Source organism: Oncorhynchus kisutch, linkage group LG22, assembly GCF_002021735.2.
Source record: "Oncorhynchus kisutch isolate 150728-3 linkage group LG22, Okis_V2, whole genome shotgun sequence".
Lineage (NCBI taxonomy): Eukaryota > Metazoa > Chordata > Actinopteri > Salmoniformes > Salmonidae > Oncorhynchus > Oncorhynchus kisutch.
In genome coordinates this window covers 54750668-54768432 of record NC_034195.2, presented here as the reverse complement: position 1 = coordinate 54768432, position 17765 = coordinate 54750668, and the positions used below count along the sequence as shown (strand labels likewise).

The 17765-nt window shown below is 47.1% G+C and overlaps 2 protein-coding genes across 16 annotated transcripts in view; both read left to right on the top strand.

Annotated features, from left to right (window-relative positions):
- Positions 1 to 7670, top strand: part of LOC109866055 (anoctamin-3) — an 87409-nt gene extending 79739 nt beyond the window's left edge. For both annotated transcript variants that reach the window (XM_031801542.1, XM_031801541.1), the window contains exons 22-26: positions 1648 to 1817; positions 2405 to 2557; positions 4776 to 4923; positions 5710 to 5905; positions 7152 to 7670. In XM_031801542.1, the coding sequence (XP_031657402.1) occupies positions 1648 to 1817; positions 2405 to 2557; positions 4776 to 4923; positions 5710 to 5905; positions 7152 to 7334 (850 nt within the window). In that variant the 3' untranslated portion in view covers positions 7335 to 7670. The remainder of the gene's footprint in view (positions 1 to 1647; positions 1818 to 2404; positions 2558 to 4775; positions 4924 to 5709; positions 5906 to 7151) is intronic.
- Positions 7671 to 8276: 606 nt separating this feature from the next.
- On the top strand, positions 8277 to 17391 carry LOC116356322 (salivary glue protein Sgs-3-like). Of its 14 annotated transcripts, none has more exons than XM_031801600.1 (3): positions 8277 to 8713; positions 9186 to 9343; positions 10770 to 17391. In XM_031801600.1, exon 3 carries the CDS (start codon positions 13740 to 13742, stop codon positions 14841 to 14843), a length of 1104 nt encoding a protein of 367 aa, XP_031657460.1. In that variant the 5' UTR covers positions 8277 to 8713; positions 9186 to 9343; positions 10770 to 13739; the 3' UTR covers positions 14844 to 17391. The 14 variants fall into 14 exon arrangements, with proteins under 14 accessions (XP_031657460.1, XP_031657459.1, XP_031657457.1 ...); XM_031801599.1 differs by lacking the exon at positions 8277 to 8713 and adding an exon at positions 8720 to 8875; XM_031801597.1 differs by lacking the exon at positions 8277 to 8713 and adding an exon at positions 8720 to 9089.
- The last annotated feature ends 374 nt before the right edge of the window (positions 17392 to 17765 follow it).

Here is a 17765-nt window from a genome sequence, read left to right as displayed (position 1 = left end):
TGTATCTCTGTATCTCTGTCTCTCTCTCTGTCTCTCTCTCTGTCTCTCTCTGTCTCTCTGTATCTCTGTCTCTCTGTATCTCTGTCTCTCTCTCTCTGTCTCTCTCTGTCTCTCTGTCTCTCTGTCTCTCTCACACACACTCGGTCTGTCTGTCTCTCTCTCTCCTTCTGTTGTTGTCTCACTCGCTCTCCTTCTCTCTCCTTCTCCCTGTCGCTCCCTCCTCTCTCTCTCTGTCTCTCCCTGTCTTTCTCTGTCTCTCCCTCCCTCCCTCCCCCTCTCAGTCTCTCCCTCTGTCGCTCGCTCGCTCCCTCCCGCTCCCTCCGTTTCTCTCTCGCTCTCGCGCTCTCCCCGTCTGCAAATATCAGTTGAGCAGTGAATTTCAAATAGATTCAACCACAAAGACCTGGGAGATGTTCCACTGCCTCGCAAAGGAGGGAACCTATTGGGAGATGGGTAAAAATAAAAAGTAGACATTGAATATCCCTTTGAGCATGGTGATGTTATTAATGACACTTTGGATCAAAACACCCAGTCACTACAAAGATACAGGCGTCCTTCCTAACTCAGTTGCCAGAGAGGAAGGAAACCGCTCAGGGATTTCACCAGGAAGCCAATGGTGACTTTAAAACAGTTACATAGTTTAATGGCTGTGATAGGAGAAAACTGAGGATGGATCAACAACATTGTAGTTACTCCACAATACTAACCTAATTGACAAGTGAATAGAAGGAATCCTGTACTGAAGAAAAACATTCCAAAACATGCATCCTGTTTGCAACAAGGCACTAAAGTAATACTGCAAAAAATGTGGCAAAGCAATTCACTTTTTGTCCTGAATACAACGTGTTATATTTGGGGCAAACCCAATACCACACATTACTGAGTTCCACTGTTCATATGTTGAAGCTTAGAGGTGGCTGAATCATGTTATGGGTATGCTTGTAATTGTTAAGAACTGGGGAGCTTTACAGGATAAAAATCCTAGAGGACAACCTGGTTCAGTCTGCTTTCCACCAGACTCTGGGAGACAAATTCACCATTCAGCTGGATGATGACCTAGAACACAAGGCCAAATCTACACTGGAGTTGCTTACCAAGAAACCAGTTACTGTTCCTGAGTGGCCAAGTTACTTGTCTTAAATCTACTTGTACATCTATGGCAAGACCTGAAAATGGTTGTCTAGCAATGATCAACAACCAATTAGAAAGAGCTTGAAGAATTTTGAAAAGAATAATGAGCAAATGTTGCACAATCCAGGTGTGGAAAGCTCTTAGACTTACCCAGAAACACACACAGCTGTAATCACTGCCAAAGGTGGTTCTTCAAGGTATTGACTTAGGGAATACTTATTTAATTGAGATATTTCTGTATTTAATTTTCAATAAATTTGCTAACATTTCTAAAAACATGTTTTCACTTTGTCGATATGGGGTATTGTGTGTAGATGGTTGAAAAAAAAGAATCTATTTAATCCATTTTGATTTCAGGCACAGTGTCACGACTTTCTTTCTTATCTTAGATCTTAAAAAATATTCAGTGTATTTTTTGTTGTTGTTTTTGTTCTCTCTCTCTCCTCTCTCTCTCTCGTCTGCTTCAGAACTGGTGGTCTCACGGTATGATCGTCCTCTCTCTCTCTCTCTCTCTAGTCTGCTTCAGAACTGGTGGTCTCGCAGGAAAATGAAGCGGACAGAGAGTAAGGAGAGGACAGGAGGGGGACAGAATATGGAGAATAAAGTACAGCTTCCTCAGTGGGACAAAGACTGGAACCTGCAGCCCATGAACGCCCACGGACTGGTGGATGAGTACCTGGAGATGGGTAAGACATATTAGCTATGTTACCACGGACTGGTGGATGAGTACCTGGAGATGGGTAAGACATATTAGCTATGTTACCACGGACTGGTGGATGAGTACCTGGAGATGGGTAAGACATATTAGCTATGTTACCACGGACTGGTGGATGAGTACCTGGAGATGGGTAAGACATATTAGCTATGTTACCACGGACTGGTGGATGAGTACCTGGAGATGGGTCAGATATTTCAGCTATTTATGTTACCATGTCAAATACCTTTGATCTCAATGAACTTCTCTGTTTAAATAACAATAATTTACAGTGAAAGAGTACAAAGCCCAGAGGACAAGGCTTATTCCAATGTGGTCCTTGATGGTTCTGTGATGTTTTTATTTTGTTGTTGTTTTTAATCAATAAAAATGTGGTTGGTTAAATCTGTTACGTTGCCTTGCGCCTGTATTCAGTTTGCCTTTGACTGAGGTCACTGTGTTCTACAGAGGACTTCTACTGAGGCCCACCATCACAGGATGTTCAAAACCTGACCACAACCACTTCCTTCTTCCTCCTTCTTGCTCCTTCTCTTTTTTTCCCCCTTCTTCCCTCCTCAGTTCTCCAGTTTGGTTTCATCACCATCTTTGTAGCTGCGTTCCCATTGGCTCCTCTCCTGGCTCTGCTCAACAACATCATTGAGATCCGTCTGGATGCCTACAAGTTTGTCACTCAGTGGAGGAGGCCCATGCCTGCCAGAGCCACAGACATAGGTCAGTAGTACTGAAAACTCTGTTGAACCGATAGGTAGCGGGCCTGCAATCGAAAGGTTGCTGGTTCAAATCCCAAGTCGGGAATGACGAAAGAAACGCACACCTATTTAGTGCGAGGTGCTGGCAAGCGGAGTGGAACACCTTAAAAAAATATATTTGTATAAAAAATAAAGGAGAGCAGCACTCTAGGAGCTCAGATGCACAAAAAAAAACATTTAGCCAGAGAAGCTGTCCTTCATCCGGGTATAAAGACAAACGCTGCCGGATGACTCATGTGTAAGTGCCATTGCGTTGAGCACAGCCGTTACATTTGTAGTTTCCATCCAGTAGAGGTGCAAATACACGTTGTGCTGGGATATCTTGGGGTGGTAAATCAGAGTTTACCAGCTGATCTCTGAGGTTTCTGCCCTGAGTGAGAATACGACCAAGAGACATTCTCGGTAATGTGTTTTCAGACTATCATCGGATCTTAGAATGGGCCAATCTTTGTGAACGATTCCCTTAATTTGATCAGAGCACTTTGAATAGCGGGTAGTTAGAACACAAGAATGCGTCTTTTTGCGAGACTGACCTTGAAAAAGGGTCATGTTTTGTTTTCAATTTTCTCAACAGCGGTATTATTAATCTGGTCATTTTTTGTACCCCCTCTCCTTGAATTTTCTTTGGGTCTCAGCCAATATTTCTGTCGAAATCTCGTTTGAGATTTGCTGTAGGGCAAACAACTATCAGCACTCAACAAACTGTTACGATCAGTAGGTTTCCTGTAAAGACCAGTGTATAGAACATTATCAGAAAACTGATTTGACGTGTATCAGATTACATAGTAAATCTCAGATGCTCAGAACAGGAGTTAAGAAAAGCATGGAACGCCTGGAGCTGTTTTGCATCACTCCTCCATAGAACACAAATATCATCAATATACCGTTTCCACATAATGATGTCAGGCAAGAAAACATTTTGGAGAGGATTGAAAATAGACTGTTTCTCCATGTAACCCACATACACATTAGCATAGTGAGGAGCATAGTCAAATCCCAAGTCGGAAATGCCATTTCCTACCATTTTGCTCTTGAGCCCTTTTTCTGACTTTCTCTGCGGACCAGCTGTAGTGTTGTTCCTGTTGTCCCTGTTGTCCCTGTTGTTCCCTGTTGGTCCCTGTTGTTCCCTGTTGGTCCCTGTTGTCCCTGTTGTTCCCTGTTGGTCCCTGTTGGTCCCCTGTTGTTCCCTGTTGGTCCCTGTTGTCCCCTGTTGGTCCCTGTTGTTCCCTGTTGTCCCCTATTGTTCCCTGTTGTCCCCTATTGTTCCCTGTTGTTCCCTGTCTGACAGGCTGTTGTCCCTGTTGTTCCTGTTGTCCCCTGTTGTCCCTGTTGGTCCCTCTTGGTCCCCTGTTGTTCCTGTTGTCCCCTGTTGTCCCTGTTGTTCCCTGTTGTCCCCTGTTGTCCCTGTTGTTCCCTGTTGTTCCCTGTTGTTCCCTGTTGGTCCCCTGTTGTTCCCTGTTGTTCCCTGTTGGTCCCCTGTTGTTCCCTGTTGTTCCCTGTTGTTCCCTGTTGTCCCCTGTTGGTCCCTGTTGTTCCCTGTTGTCCCCTATTGTTCCCTGTTGTCCCCTATTGTTCCCTGTTGTTCCCTGTCTGACAGGCTGTTGTCCCTGTTGTTCCTGTTGTCCCCTGTTGTCCCTGTTGGTCCCTGTTGGTCCCTGTTGGTCCCCTGTTGTTCCCTGTTGGTCCCTGTTGTCCCCTGTTGTCCCCTATTGTTCCCTGTTGTTCCCTGTCTGACAGGCTGTTGTCCCTGTTGTTCCTGTTGTCCCCTGTTGTTCCCTGTTGGTCCCTGTTGGTCCCTGTTGTCCCCTGTTGTTCCCTGTTGTCCCCTGTTGTTCCCTGTCTGACAGGCTGTTGTCCCGGTTGTCCCTGTCTGACAGGCTGTTGTCCCTGTTGTTCCCTGTTGTCCCCTGTCTGACAGGCTGTTGTCCCGGTTGTCCCTGTCTGACAGGCTGTTGTCCCTGTCTGACAGGCTGTTGTCCCTGTTGTCCCTGTTGTTCCCTGTTGTCCCCTGTCTGACAGGCTGTTGTCCCGGTTGTCCCTGTCTGACAGGCTGTTGTCCCTGTCTGACAGGCTGTTGTCCCTGTTGTTCCCTGTTGTCCCTGTTGTTTCCTGTCAAACAGGCTGTTATCCCTGTTGTCCCTGTCTGACAGGCTGTTGTCCCTGTTGTCCCTGTCTGACAGGTATCTGGCACGGTATCCTGGAGGGGATCGGCGTTCTGGCTGTCATCACCAACGCCTTCGTCATCGCCATCACCTCCGACTACATCCCTCGCTTCGTCTACGCGTTCAGATACGGACCCTGTGTGGACAAGAGATACCCTCAGGACGAGTAGGTCCATCCTCTGCTCCCGCGTTGGTCATCTATGTCCTCTGCTCCCGCGTTGGTCATCTATGTCCTCTGCTCCCACTTTGGTCATCTATGTCCTCTACTCCCACTTTGGTAATCTATGTCCTCTGCTCCCGCGTTGGTCATCTATGTCCTCTACTCCCGCATTGGTCATCTATGTCCTCTACTCCCACTTTGGTCATCTATGTCCTCTGCTCCCGCGTTGGTCATCTATGTCCTCTACTCCCGCGTTGGTCATCTATGTCCTCTACTCCCACTTTGGTCATCTATGTCCTCTGCTCCCGCGTTGGTCATCTATGTCCTCTACTCCCGCGTTGGTCATCTATGTCCTCTACTCCCACTTTGGTCATCTATGTCCTCTACTCCCACTTTGGTCATCTATGTCCTCTGCTCCCGCGTTGGTCATCTATGTCCTCTACTCCCACTTTGGTCATCTATGTCCTCTACTCCCGTTTTGGTCATCTATGTCCTCTACTCCCGCGTTGGTCATCTATGTCTACTGTCTGTTCTCGTCTCTTCGTACGAAGCAGAACATTCTAGTCTACGGGGTGACTTGTGTTTCAATAGGCCTTTTACTTTACCTATAACATGTACATGTGCCATTCTATACAGGGCAATGTGTGTCTCACTATTACTGTAGGCTTATTGGACAGGACATTGACCACTGTTACTTTACTGTAGGCTTATTGGACAGGACATTGACCACTGTTCATAGATTTAGACAGCCGGCTACTTTCTATGACCGAGCCCCGTCTCTCTTCCTGTCAGATGTCTGCGAGGCTACATGAACAGCAGTCTGTCTGTGTTCGACATGGGCGAACGCTGGAACGTGAGTGAGGAGCAGAGTAGATACTGCAGGTACAGAGACTACAGAGCCTCTCCCAGGAGCCCAGTACCATACGACTTCACTCTGCAGTTCTGGCACGTCCTGGCTGCAAGACTAGCCTTCATCATCGTCTTCGAGGTACGACAGCACACCCACCCACGCTCTGTCTGTATGTCTGTCTGTCTGGCACGTCCTGGCTGCAAGACTTCAAGGTATGTCAGCCTGGTCTGTCTGTCTGGAAGTCTGCCCACCTGGCCTTCATCCTAGTCTTCGAGGTATGACAGTACACCCACGCTCTGTCTGTCTGGCACATCCTGGCTGCAAGACTAGCCTTCATCATCGTCTTCGAGGTAAGTCAGCACACCCACCCACGCTCTGTCTGTCTGTCTGTCTGGCACGTCCTGGCCTTCATCATCGTCTTCGAGATACGACAGCACACCCACGCTCTGTCTGTCTGGCACGTCCTGGCTGCAAGACTAGCCTTCATCATCGTCTTCGAGGTACGACAGCACACCCACTCACGCTCTGTCTGTCTGTCTGTCTGGCATGTCCTGGCCTTCATCATCGTCTTCGAGGTACGACAGCACACCCACGCTCTGTCTGTATGGCTGGCACGTCCTGGCTGCAAGACTAGCCTTCATCATCGTCTTCGAGGTACGACAGCACACCCACCCACGCTCTGTCTGTCTGTCTGTCTGTCTGGCACATCCTGGCTGCAAGACTTCAAGGTATGTTAGCCTGGTCTGTCTGTCTGGCATGTTCTGTCTGCCCACCTGGCCTTCATCCTAGTCTTCAAGGTACGTCAGAAATCCCTTTCTCACTCTGTCCTATCGACACTGATTATACCTATCAAGACCCTTCAGATGTGCAAACATCAAAGGGTTAGAGGGCCATCGTCTTCTCTTTGTCTGAGATCTGTCTCTGTGGTAATTATCTCTGGTGTGTCTGTCTGTGTCTCTCTGTCTCTCTCTCTGTCTCTATCGATCGAGAGAGATATAGGTCTCTGTCTGTCCTATCTGTCTCAGACACCGATTAGGTGTGTCAGAGGTAAGGCAGCAGGACGCAATGACCTGCGCATATTCAAATCAAATCAAATCGAATTTCAAATCAAATCAAATTTTATTTGTCACATACATATGGTTAGCAGATGTTAATGTGAGTGTAGCGTAATGCTTGTGCTTCTAATTCCGACAATGCAGTAATAACCAATATTTCACATATTGCCGAGATTTCGAGGTTCACCAGTCCTTTGGTCCTCCTAGACACTATGGCACCTAGCCTGTAAGACTCTTCAGTTGAGTTTATGTTTGTTGATTTTCTGTGATCTGAAAAAATTTCAAAAACAAAGTTTTTTTTTTTTCATCCTCCGTTTCTCTCTCCTCAGCACCTGGTGTTCGGCGTCAAGTCGTTCATCGCGTACCTGATCCCGGACATGCCCAAGAGTCTGTGTGACCGCATGCGGAGGGAGAAGTACCTGACGCAGGAGATGATGTATGAAGCAGAGCTGGAGCACCTGCAGGAGGAGAGGAAGAAGAACGGCAGGAGATATCACCACGAGTGGCCTTAGTGTCAGTCATGTTACGTTCCCCTGTACTACATACAGTACCTCGTCTGCACACCTATAGCATATACACTCATATATACAGTACACTAACATACTCTCTCTCACACACCCACACACACACACCAACACACACCAAAATACACACACCAACATACACACCAACATACACGCACACACAACATAAGCAGTCCCATTCTCCCTTCTGCACACCAAAGAAGCCCTCTTCGGTTACCAGAGGCCCTTCTACCATCCTTCTCTGTCCCCATCCTCTGTCCCCTGTCCCCATCCTCTGTCCCTGTCCCCTATCCCTGTCCTCTGTCCCTGTCCCTAACCCCATCCTGTCCCCTAACCCCATCCTCTGTCCCCTATCCCCATCCTCTGTCCCCTATCCCCATCCTCTGTCCCCATCCTCTATCCCTGTCCCCATCAAATATCCTCTGTCCTGTCCTCTGTCCCCATCAAATATCCTCTGTCCTGTCCTCTGTCCCCATCTTATATCCTCTGTCCCCATCCTCTATCCCTGTCCCCATCCTCTATCCTCTCTCCTGTCCTCTGTCCCCATCTTATATCCCTGTCCCCATCCTCTATCCTCTGTCCCCATCCTCTATCCTCTGTCCCCGTCCTCTGTCCCCGTCCTCTGTCCCTGTCCTCTGTCCCCATCTTATATCCTCTGTCCCCAACCTCTATCCCTGTCCCCATCCTCTATCCTCTCTCCCGTCCTCTGTCCCCATCTTATATCCCTGTCCCCATCCTCTATCCTCTGTCCCCATCCTCTGTCCCCGTCCTCTGTCCCTGTCCTCTGTCCCCATCTTATATCCTCTGTCCCCATCCTCTATCCCTGTCCCCATCCTCTATCCTCTCTCCTGTCCTCTGTCCCCATCTTATATCCCTGTCCCCATCCTCTATCCTCTGTCCTCTGTCCCCGTCCTCTGTCCCCGTCCTCTGTCCCTGTCCCCTGTCCCCATCTTATATCCCTGTCCCCATCCTCTATCCTCTGTCCCCGTCCTCTGTCCCTGTCCTCTGTCCCCATCTTATATCCCTGTCCCCATCAAATATCCTCTGTCCCGTCCTGTCCCCATCCACTATCCCTGTCACCATCCACTATCCCTGTCACCATCCACTATCCCTGTCCCCATCCACTATCCCTGTCCCCATCAAATATCCTCTGTCCCCATCTTATATCCTCTGCCTCTATCCCCATCCTCTATCTCTCTCTGTCCCCACCCTTCTCTGTCCCCGTGTCCCTGTCCCCATAACTACCCATGTAATGTTGACTATACAGAACAAGGTCTGCAGATCAGTTCACTGGTCCTCGGTGGTTTTGACTGGTAGCCATGTTGAGTGTACCAGTCAAAGTGCTGTGGTCTGAGGGGTATTGACTGGTAGCCATGTTGAGTGTACCAGTCAAAGTGCTGTGGTCTGAGGGGTATTGACTGGTAGCCATGTTGAGTGTACCAGTCAAAGTGCTGTGGTCTGAGGGGTATTGACAGGTAGCCATGTTGAGTGTACCAGTCAAAGTGCTGTGGTCTGAGGGGTATTGACTGGTAGCCATGTTGAGTGTACCAGTTAGTGCTGTGGTCTGAGGGGTATTGACTGGTAGCCATGTTGAGTGTACCAGTCAAAGTGCTGTGGTCTGAGGGGTATTGACTGGTAGCCATGTTGAGTGTACCAGTCAAAGTGCTGTGGCCTGAGGGGTATTGACAGGTAGCCATGTTGAGTGTACCAGTCAAAGTGCTGTGGTCTGAGGGGTATTGACAGGTAGCCATGTTGAGTGTACCAGTCAAAGTGCTGTGGTCTGAGGGGTATTGACTGGTAGCCATGTTGAGTGTACCAGTCAAAGTGGTGTGGTCTGAGGTAGCCATGTTGAGTGTACCAGTCAGTGCTGTGGTCTGAGGGGTATTGACTGGTAGCCATGTTGAGTGTACCAGTCAAAGTGCTGTGGTCTGAGGGGTATTGACTGGTAGCCATGTTGAGTGTACCAGTCAGTGCTGTGGTCTGAGGGGTATTGACTGGTAGCCATGTTGAGTGTACCAGTCAAAGTGCTGTGGTCTGAGGGGTATTGACTGGTAGCCATGTTGAGTGTACCAGTCAGTGCTGTGGTCTGAGGAGTATTGACTGGTACCCATGTTGAGTGTACCAGTCAAAGTGCTGTGGTCTGAGGGGTATTGACAGGTAGCCATGTTGAGTGTACCAGTCAAAGTGCTGTGGTCTGAGGGGTATTGACTGGTAGCCATGTTGAGTGTACCAGTCAAAGTGCTGTAGTCTGAGGGGTATTGACTGGTAGCCATGTTGAGTGTACCAGTCAAAGTGCTGTGGTCTGAGGGGTATTGACAGGTAGCCATGTTGAGTGTACCAGTCAGTGCTGTGGTCTGAGGGGTATTGACTGGTAGCCATGTTGAGTGTACCAGTCAAAGTGCTGCGGTCTGAGGGGTATTGACTGGTAGCAATGTTGAGTGTACCAGTCAGTGCTGTGGTCTGAGGGGTATTGACAGGTAGCCATGTTGAGTGTACCAGTCAGTGCTGTAGTCTGAGGGGTATTGACTGGTAGCCATGTTGAGTGTACCAGTCAAAGTGCTGTGGTCTGAGGGGTATTGACTAGTAGCCATGTTGAGTGTACCAGTCAGTGCTGTGGTCTGAGGGGTATTGACTGGTAGCCATGTTGAGTGTACCAGTCAGTGCTGTGGTCTGAGGGGTATTGACTGGTAGCCATGTTGAGTGTACCAGTCAAAGTGCTGTGGTCTGAGGGGTATTAACAGGTAGCCATGTTGAGTGTACCAGTCAAAGTGCTGTGGTCTGAGGGGTATTGACTGGTAGCCATGTTGAGTGTACCAGTCAGTGCTGTGGTCTGAGGGGTATTGACTGGTAGCCATGTTGAGTGTACCAGTCAGTGCTGTGGTCTGAGGGGTATTGACTGGTAGCCATGTTGAGTGTACCAGTCAGTGCTGTGGTCTGAGGGGTATTGACTGGTAGCCATGTTGAGTGTACCAGTCAAAGTGCTGTGGTCTGAGGGGTATTGACTGGTAGCCATGTTGAGTGTACCAGTCAAAGTGCTGTGGTCTGAGGGGTATTGACAGGTAGCCATGTTGAGTGTACCAGTCAAAGTGCTGTGGTCTGAGGGGTATTGACTGGTAGCCATGTTGAGTGTACCAGTTAGTGCTGTGGTCTGAGGGGTATTGACTGGTAGCCATGTTGAGTGTACCAGTCAAAGTGCTGTGGTCTGAGGGGTATTGACTGGTAGCCATGTTGAGTGTACCAGTCAAAGTGCTGTGGTCTGAGGGGTATTGACAGGTAGCCATGTTGAGTGTACCAGTCAAAGTGCTGTGGTCTGAGGGGTATTGACAGGTAGCCATGTTGAGTGTACCAGTCAAAGTGCTGTGGTCTGAGGGGTATTGACTGGTAGCCATGTTGAGTGTACCAGTCAAAGTGGTGTGGTCTGAGGTAGCCATGTTGAGTGTACCAGTCAGTGCTGTGGTCTGAGGGGTATTGACTGGTAGCCATGTTGAGTGTACCAGTCAAAGTGCTGTGGTCTGAGGGGTATTGACTGGTAGCCATGTTGAGTGTACCAGTCAGTGCTGTGGTCTGAGGGGTATTGACTGGTAGCCATGTTGAGTGTACCAGTCAAAGTGCTGTGGTCTGAGGGGTATTGACTGGTAGCCATGTTGAGTGTACCAGTCAGTGCTGTGGTCTGAGGAGTATTGACTGGTACCCATGTTGAGTGTACCAGTCAAAGTGCTGTGGTCTGAGGGGTATTGACAGGTAGCCATGTTGAGTGTACCAGTCAAAGTGCTGTGGTCTGAGGGGTATTGACTGGTAGCCATGTTGAGTGTACCAGTCAAAGTGCTGTAGTCTGAGGGGTATTGACTGGTAGCCATGTTGAGTGTACCAGTCAAAGTGCTGTGGTCTGAGGGGTATTGACAGGTAGCCATGTTGAGTGTACCAGTCAGTGCTGTGGTCTGAGGGGTATTGACTGGTAGCCATGTTGAGTGTACCAGTCAAAGTGCTGCGGTCTGAGGGGTATTGACTGGTAGCAATGTTGAGTGTACCAGTCAGTGCTGTGGTCTGAGGGGTATTGACAGGTAGCCATGTTGAGTGTACCAGTCAGTGCTGTAGTCTGAGGGGTATTGACTGGTAGCCATGTTGAGTGTACCAGTCAAAGTGCTGTGGTCTGAGGGGTATTGACTAGTAGCCATGTTGAGTGTACCAGTCAGTGCTGTGGTCTGAGGGGTATTGACTGGTAGCCATGTTGAGTGTACCAGTCAGTGCTGTGGTCTGAGGGGTATTGACTGGTAGCCATGTTGAGTGTACCAGTCAAAGTGCTGTGGTCTGAGGGGTATTAACAGGTAGCCATGTTGAGTGTACCAGTCAAAGTGCTGTGGTCTGAGGGGTATTGACTGGTAGCCATGTTGAGTGTACCAGTCAGTGCTGTGGTCTGAGGGGTATTGACTGGTAGCCATGTTGAGTGTACCAGTCAGTGCTGTGGTCTGAGGGGTATTGACTGGTAGCCATGTTGAGTGTACCAGTCAGTGCTGTGGTCTGAGGGGTATTGACTGGTAGCCATGTTGAGTGTACCAGTCAAAGTGCTGTGGTCTGAGGGGTATTGACAGGTAGCCATGTTGAGTGTACCAGTCAAAGTGCTGTGGTCTGAGGGGTATTGACAGGTAGCCATGTTGAGTGTACCAGTCAAAGTGCTGTAGTCTGAGGGGTATTGACAGGTAGCCATGTTGAGTGTACCAGTCAAAGTGCTGTGGTCTGAGGGGTATTGACTGGTAGCCATGTTGAGTGTACCAGTCAAAGTGCTGTAGTCTGAGGGGTATTGACAGGTAGCCATGTTGAGTGTACCAGTCAAAGTGCTGTGGTCTGAGGGATATTGCTGTCTGTCCCTTTCTATGTCACTCTATTTCTATGTTGCAACTAGACTAGCAGCCTGCTATGACCTACCACACTCCGTTCTGGTTCGTTCTGGTCCGGTCTGGTCCAGTCTGGTACAGATCACAACATGGCTGGGTTTGTCTCCTTGTGGACTTGGATAGGCTAGTAACTAGTTGTGTTGGTCTCCCATGGACTTGGATAGGCTAGTAACTAGCTGTGTTGGTCTCCTTGTGGACTTGGATAGGCTAGTAACTAGCTGTGTTTGTCTCCTTGTGGACTTGGATAGGCTAGTAACTAGCTGTGTTGGTCTCCTTGTGGACTTGGATAGGCTAGTAACTAGCTGTGTTTGTCTCCTTGTGGACTTGGATAGACTAGTAACTAGCTGTGTTGGTCTCCCATGGACTTGGATAGGCTAGTAACTAGCTGTGTTGGTCTCCTTGTGGACTTAGATAGGCTAGTAACTAGCTGTGTTGGTCTCCCATGGACTTGGATAGGCTAGTAACTAGCTGTGTTGGTCTCCTTGTGGACTTGGATAGGCTAGTAACTAGCTGTGTTGGTCTCCCATGGACTTGGATAGGCTAGTAACTAGCTGTGTTGGTCTCCCATGGACTTGGATAGGCTAGTAACTAGCTGTGTTGGTCTCCTTGTGGACTTGGATAGGCTAGTAACTAGCTGTGTTGGTCTCCCATGGACTTGGATAGGCTAGTAACTAGCTGTGTTGGTCTCGTGGTGGACTTGGATAGGCTAGTAACTAGCTGTGTTGGTCTCGTGGTGGACTTGGATAGGCTAGTAACTAGCTGTGTTGGTCTCCTTGTGGACTTGGATAGGCTAGTAACAAGCTGTGTGTCCTACTGCTCTATGACCTTAATAGTGATGTTTCTTGTTGCTAAGTGCTTCTGGTGACATATGTATGTGGCTATCAAAAATAACAATGGACAATAATAGTGTTGTTTATGCTAATTCACTCTAATTAATATTGCCCTCCAAGCATGCTGATTCGTTCAAGTATTTTTGGTTAATTTAGCTGAAGACAAAAACATCTGATAGAAGTTTAATTCTCTTTATTTAAATCATATAAAACGCATGGTTCATTTAGTTTTGGTATTTCTCAATAGACAACATCCATGTCTTGATTTACTGTACATTTCTATTCTGTGTGTAAATGTTAGACATTATTATATAGACTGTTGAGTTTGATTGTCCTGGGCTGGGATGTTAATATGGTGTATGTGGTTACTATACTACAGTTTTAACCAACCACAAAATGTGACACAAACATCACACGTCTTTGTGCCTCAAATGCTTTGCTGTACATGGAAGAAAATATACTCTGGCGTTTTTTTTCTCCATTGTGGCTTACAACAACAAACTCTGAAATGTCTGTCCCCCAAGGATTCTGTTTGGAGGAATGTGATATGAAGATAAACACTATATACACTGTCAAACTCTGGTATTTATTCGCCTCTGATTATAGTGCTGCAAAGTAGAGAACTAAAACAGCAACAGCAAATGTGAGTCCTGTAGTGAACTGTACTGTACATGATACCAACCACACGTACAGTCCTGAAGGCCCAGAGACCAACCACACGTACAGTCCTGAAGGCCCAGAGACCAACCACACGTACAGTCCTGAAGGCCCAGAGACCAACCACACATACAGTCCTGAAGGCCCAGAGACCAACCACACGTACAGTCCTGAAGGACCAGAGACCAACCACACATACAGTCCTGAAGGCCCAGAGACCAACCACACGTACAGTCCTGAAGGCCCAGAGACCAACCACACGTACAGTCCTGAAGGCCCAGAGACCAACCACACGTACAGTCCTGAAGGCCCAGAGACCAATCACACGTACGGTCCTGAAGGCCCAGAGACCAACCACACGTACAGTCCTGAAGGCCCAGAGACCAACCACACGTACAGTCCTGAAGGCCCAGAGACCAATCACACGTACAGTCCTGAAGGCCCAGAGACCAACCACACATACAGTCCTGAAGGCCCAGAGACCAACCACACGTACAGTCCTGAAGGCCCAGAGACCAACCACACGTACAGTCCTGAAGGCCCAGAGACCAATCACACATACAGTCCTGAAGGCCCAGAGACCAACCACACGTACAGTCCTGAAGGCCCAGAGACCAACCACACGTACAGTCCTGAAGGCCCAGAGACCAACCACACGTACAGTCCTGAAGGCCCAGAGACCAATCACACGTACAGTCCTGAAGGCCCAGAGACCAATCACACGTACGGTCCTGAAGGCCCAGAGACCAATCACACGTACAGTCCTGAAGGCCCAGAGACCAACCACATGTACAGTCCTGAAGGCCCAGAGACCAATCACACATACAGTCCTGAAGGCCCAGAGACCAACCACACGTACAGTCCTGAAGGCCCAGAGACCAACCACACGTACAGTCCTGAAGGCCCAGAGACCAACCACACGTACAGTCCTGAAGGCCCAGAGACCAACCACACGTACAGTCCTGAAGGCCCAGAGACAAACCACACGTACAATCCTGAAGGCCCAGAGACCAACCACACATACAGTCCTGAAGGCCCAGAGACACACCACACGTACAGCCCTGAAGGCCCAGAGACCAACCACACGTACGGCCCTGAAGGCCACAGACTGGTTTTAAGGGGATTACAGACTGTGGCTTTAAGGGGATTACAGACTGTGGCTTTAAGGGGATTAGACTGTGGCTTTAAGGGGATTACAGACTGGCTTTAAAGGGATTACAGACTGGCTTTAAGGGAATTACAGACTGTGGCTTTAAGGGGATTACAGACTGTGGCTTTAAGGGGATTACAGACTGTGGCTTTAAGGGAATTACAGACTGTGGCTTTAAGGGGATTACAGACTGGCTTTAAGGGAATTACAGACTGTGGCTTTAAGGGGATTACAGACTGGCTTTAAGGGGATTACAGACTGGCTTTAAGGGGATTACAGACTGGCTTTAAGGGGATTACAGACTGGCTTTAAGGGAATTACAGACTGTGGCTTTAAGGGGATTACAGACTGGCTTTAAGGGGATTACAGACTGTGGCTTTAAGGGAATTACAGACTGGCTTTAAAGGGATTACAGACTGGCTTTAAGGGAATTACAGACTGTGGCTTTAAGGGGATTACAGACTGTGGCTTTAAGGGGATTACAGACTGTGGCTTTAAGGGGATTACAGACTGTGGCTTTAAGGGGATTACAGACTGTGGCTTTAAGGGGATTATAGACTGTGGCTTTAAGGGGATTACAGACTGTGGCTTTAAGGGGATTACAGACTGTGGCTTTAAGGGAATTACAGACTGTGGCTTTAAGGGAATTACAGACTGTGGCTTTAAGGGGATTACAGACTGGCTTTAAGGGGATTACAGACTGTGGCTTTAAGGGAATTACAGACTGTGGCTTTAAGGGGATTACAGACTGGCTTTAAGGGGATTACAGACTGGCTTTAAGGGGATTACAGACTGGCTTTAAGGGGATTACAGACTGGCTTTAAGGGGATTACAGACTGTGGATTTAAGGGAATTACAGACTGTGGCTTTAAGGGGATTACAGACTGGCTTTAAGGGGATTACAGACTGTGGCTTTAAGGGAATTACAGACTGTGGCTTTAAGGGAATTACAGACTGTGGCTTTAAGGGAATTACAGACTGTGGCTTTAAGGGGATTACAGACTGGCTTTAAGGGAATTACAGACTGTGGCTTTAAAGGGATTACAGACTGGCTTTAAGGGAATTACAGACTGTGGCTTTAAGGGAATTACAGACTGTGACTTTAAGGGAATTACAGACTGTGGCTTTAAGGGAATTACAGACTGTGGCTTTAAGGGAATTACAGACTGTGGCTTTAAGGGAATTACAGACTGTGGCTTTAAGGGAATTACAGACTGTGGCTTTAAGGGGATTACAGACTGGCTTTAAGGGAATTACAGACTGTGGCTTTAAAGGGATTACAGACTGGCTTTAAGGGGATTACAGACTGTGGCTTTAAAGGGATTACAGACTGGCTTTAAGGGGATTACAGACTGTGGCTTTAAAGGGATTACAGACTGGCTTTAAAGGGATTACAGACTGGCTTTAAGGGAATTACAGACTGTGGCTTTAAAGGGATTACAGACGGGCTTGATTGGGACAAATAATTTTCCTCACTTGTTTTTAAGCAGGATTTTTCTGAAAATGTCTGGGAATTTTGGGAAAGTTGCTGTAATTTTGCAACTCTACTTGTTGTTACTTTTATTGTATATTATTTCATGTTTAACTGTTCTAATTATCTATTTTTACTTTGCTATGTTCTGTATATACACTTTCTATAAAACTGTTTTACTTTTTCCTATGTATATACTCTTCAAATGTATTATTTATGATTGTGTGTATATTTTTGTAGCGATTCTGAATGCAATCGATCAGCATGACGTTCATGTCTCTGTACCTGCAATCAAGGCAATGTAACCATAGAAATAGAATCAATAGAACAGACTTTCCCTTTCAATCCTCCGCGTTGTGATGGGCTTTTCCCTTTCTAGTAATCATATTTCTATGAATGTAAAAACGTGTCCTCTGAATGTTCTTCCCTTCGATGTGATTGGTCAGAAAACATCTTCCCCTTCGATGTGGTTGGTCAGAAAACATCTTCCCCTTCGATGTGATTGGTCAGAAAACATCTTCCCCTTCGATGTGGTTGGTCAGAAAACATCTCCCCTTCGATGTGGTTGGTCAGAAAACATCTTCCCCTTCGATGTGGTTGGTCAGAAAACATCTTCCCCTTCGATGTGATTGGTCATTGGAAATCTATGCATGACTGCTTTTAGCCAGAGTTTACCTGTGTTAAATCAACAAGTCCTGGAAAGCAATGTGTCTCTATTCTGTCAAAAGAAAATAGGTATCTTATTTCGTCATGATTGTTAATCAGTCGAGATAATAGATTGTTGATTAAAGTACCGACTGATAATATTTCTTCCCAAGACGTTTTGAAGAAGAAAAATATAGGTTTGTTTATATTGTTTTGGGACTCACGAGGTTAAAAAGGATGAATGAAAAAATATCAAATGAATGTGGTGGGTTATGGAAATTAGAACGGTTTTAGTTGAATCTCTTGCAATTTTATGTTTACATACCCTACATTACTCATCTCATATGTATATACTGTACTCAATACCATCTACTGCATCTTACCATCTTTATGTAATACATGTATCACTAGCCACTTTCATATGTTTACATACCCTACATTACTCATCTCATATGTATATACTGTACTCTATACCATCTACTGCATCTTGCCTATGCCGTTCTGTACCATCACTCATTCATATATCTTTATGTACATATTCTTATTCATTGCTTTACACTTGTGTGTATAAGGTAGTTGTTGTGAAATTGTTAGGTTAGATTACTCGTTGGATATTACTGCATTGTCGGAACTAGAAGCACAAGCATTTCACTACACTCGCATTAACATCTGCTAACCATGTGTATGTGACAAATTAAATTTGATTTGATTTGAATTTTGGGGGACGGTTTCCCGGACACAGGTGAAGCTTATTTCTGGACCAAAAAAGCAAGA

Coding starts and splice junctions, on each gene's coding strand:
- LOC116356322 (XM_031801600.1), top strand. CDS start 13,740: ATGATACCAACCACACGTACAGTCCTGAAGGCCCAGAGACCAACCACA.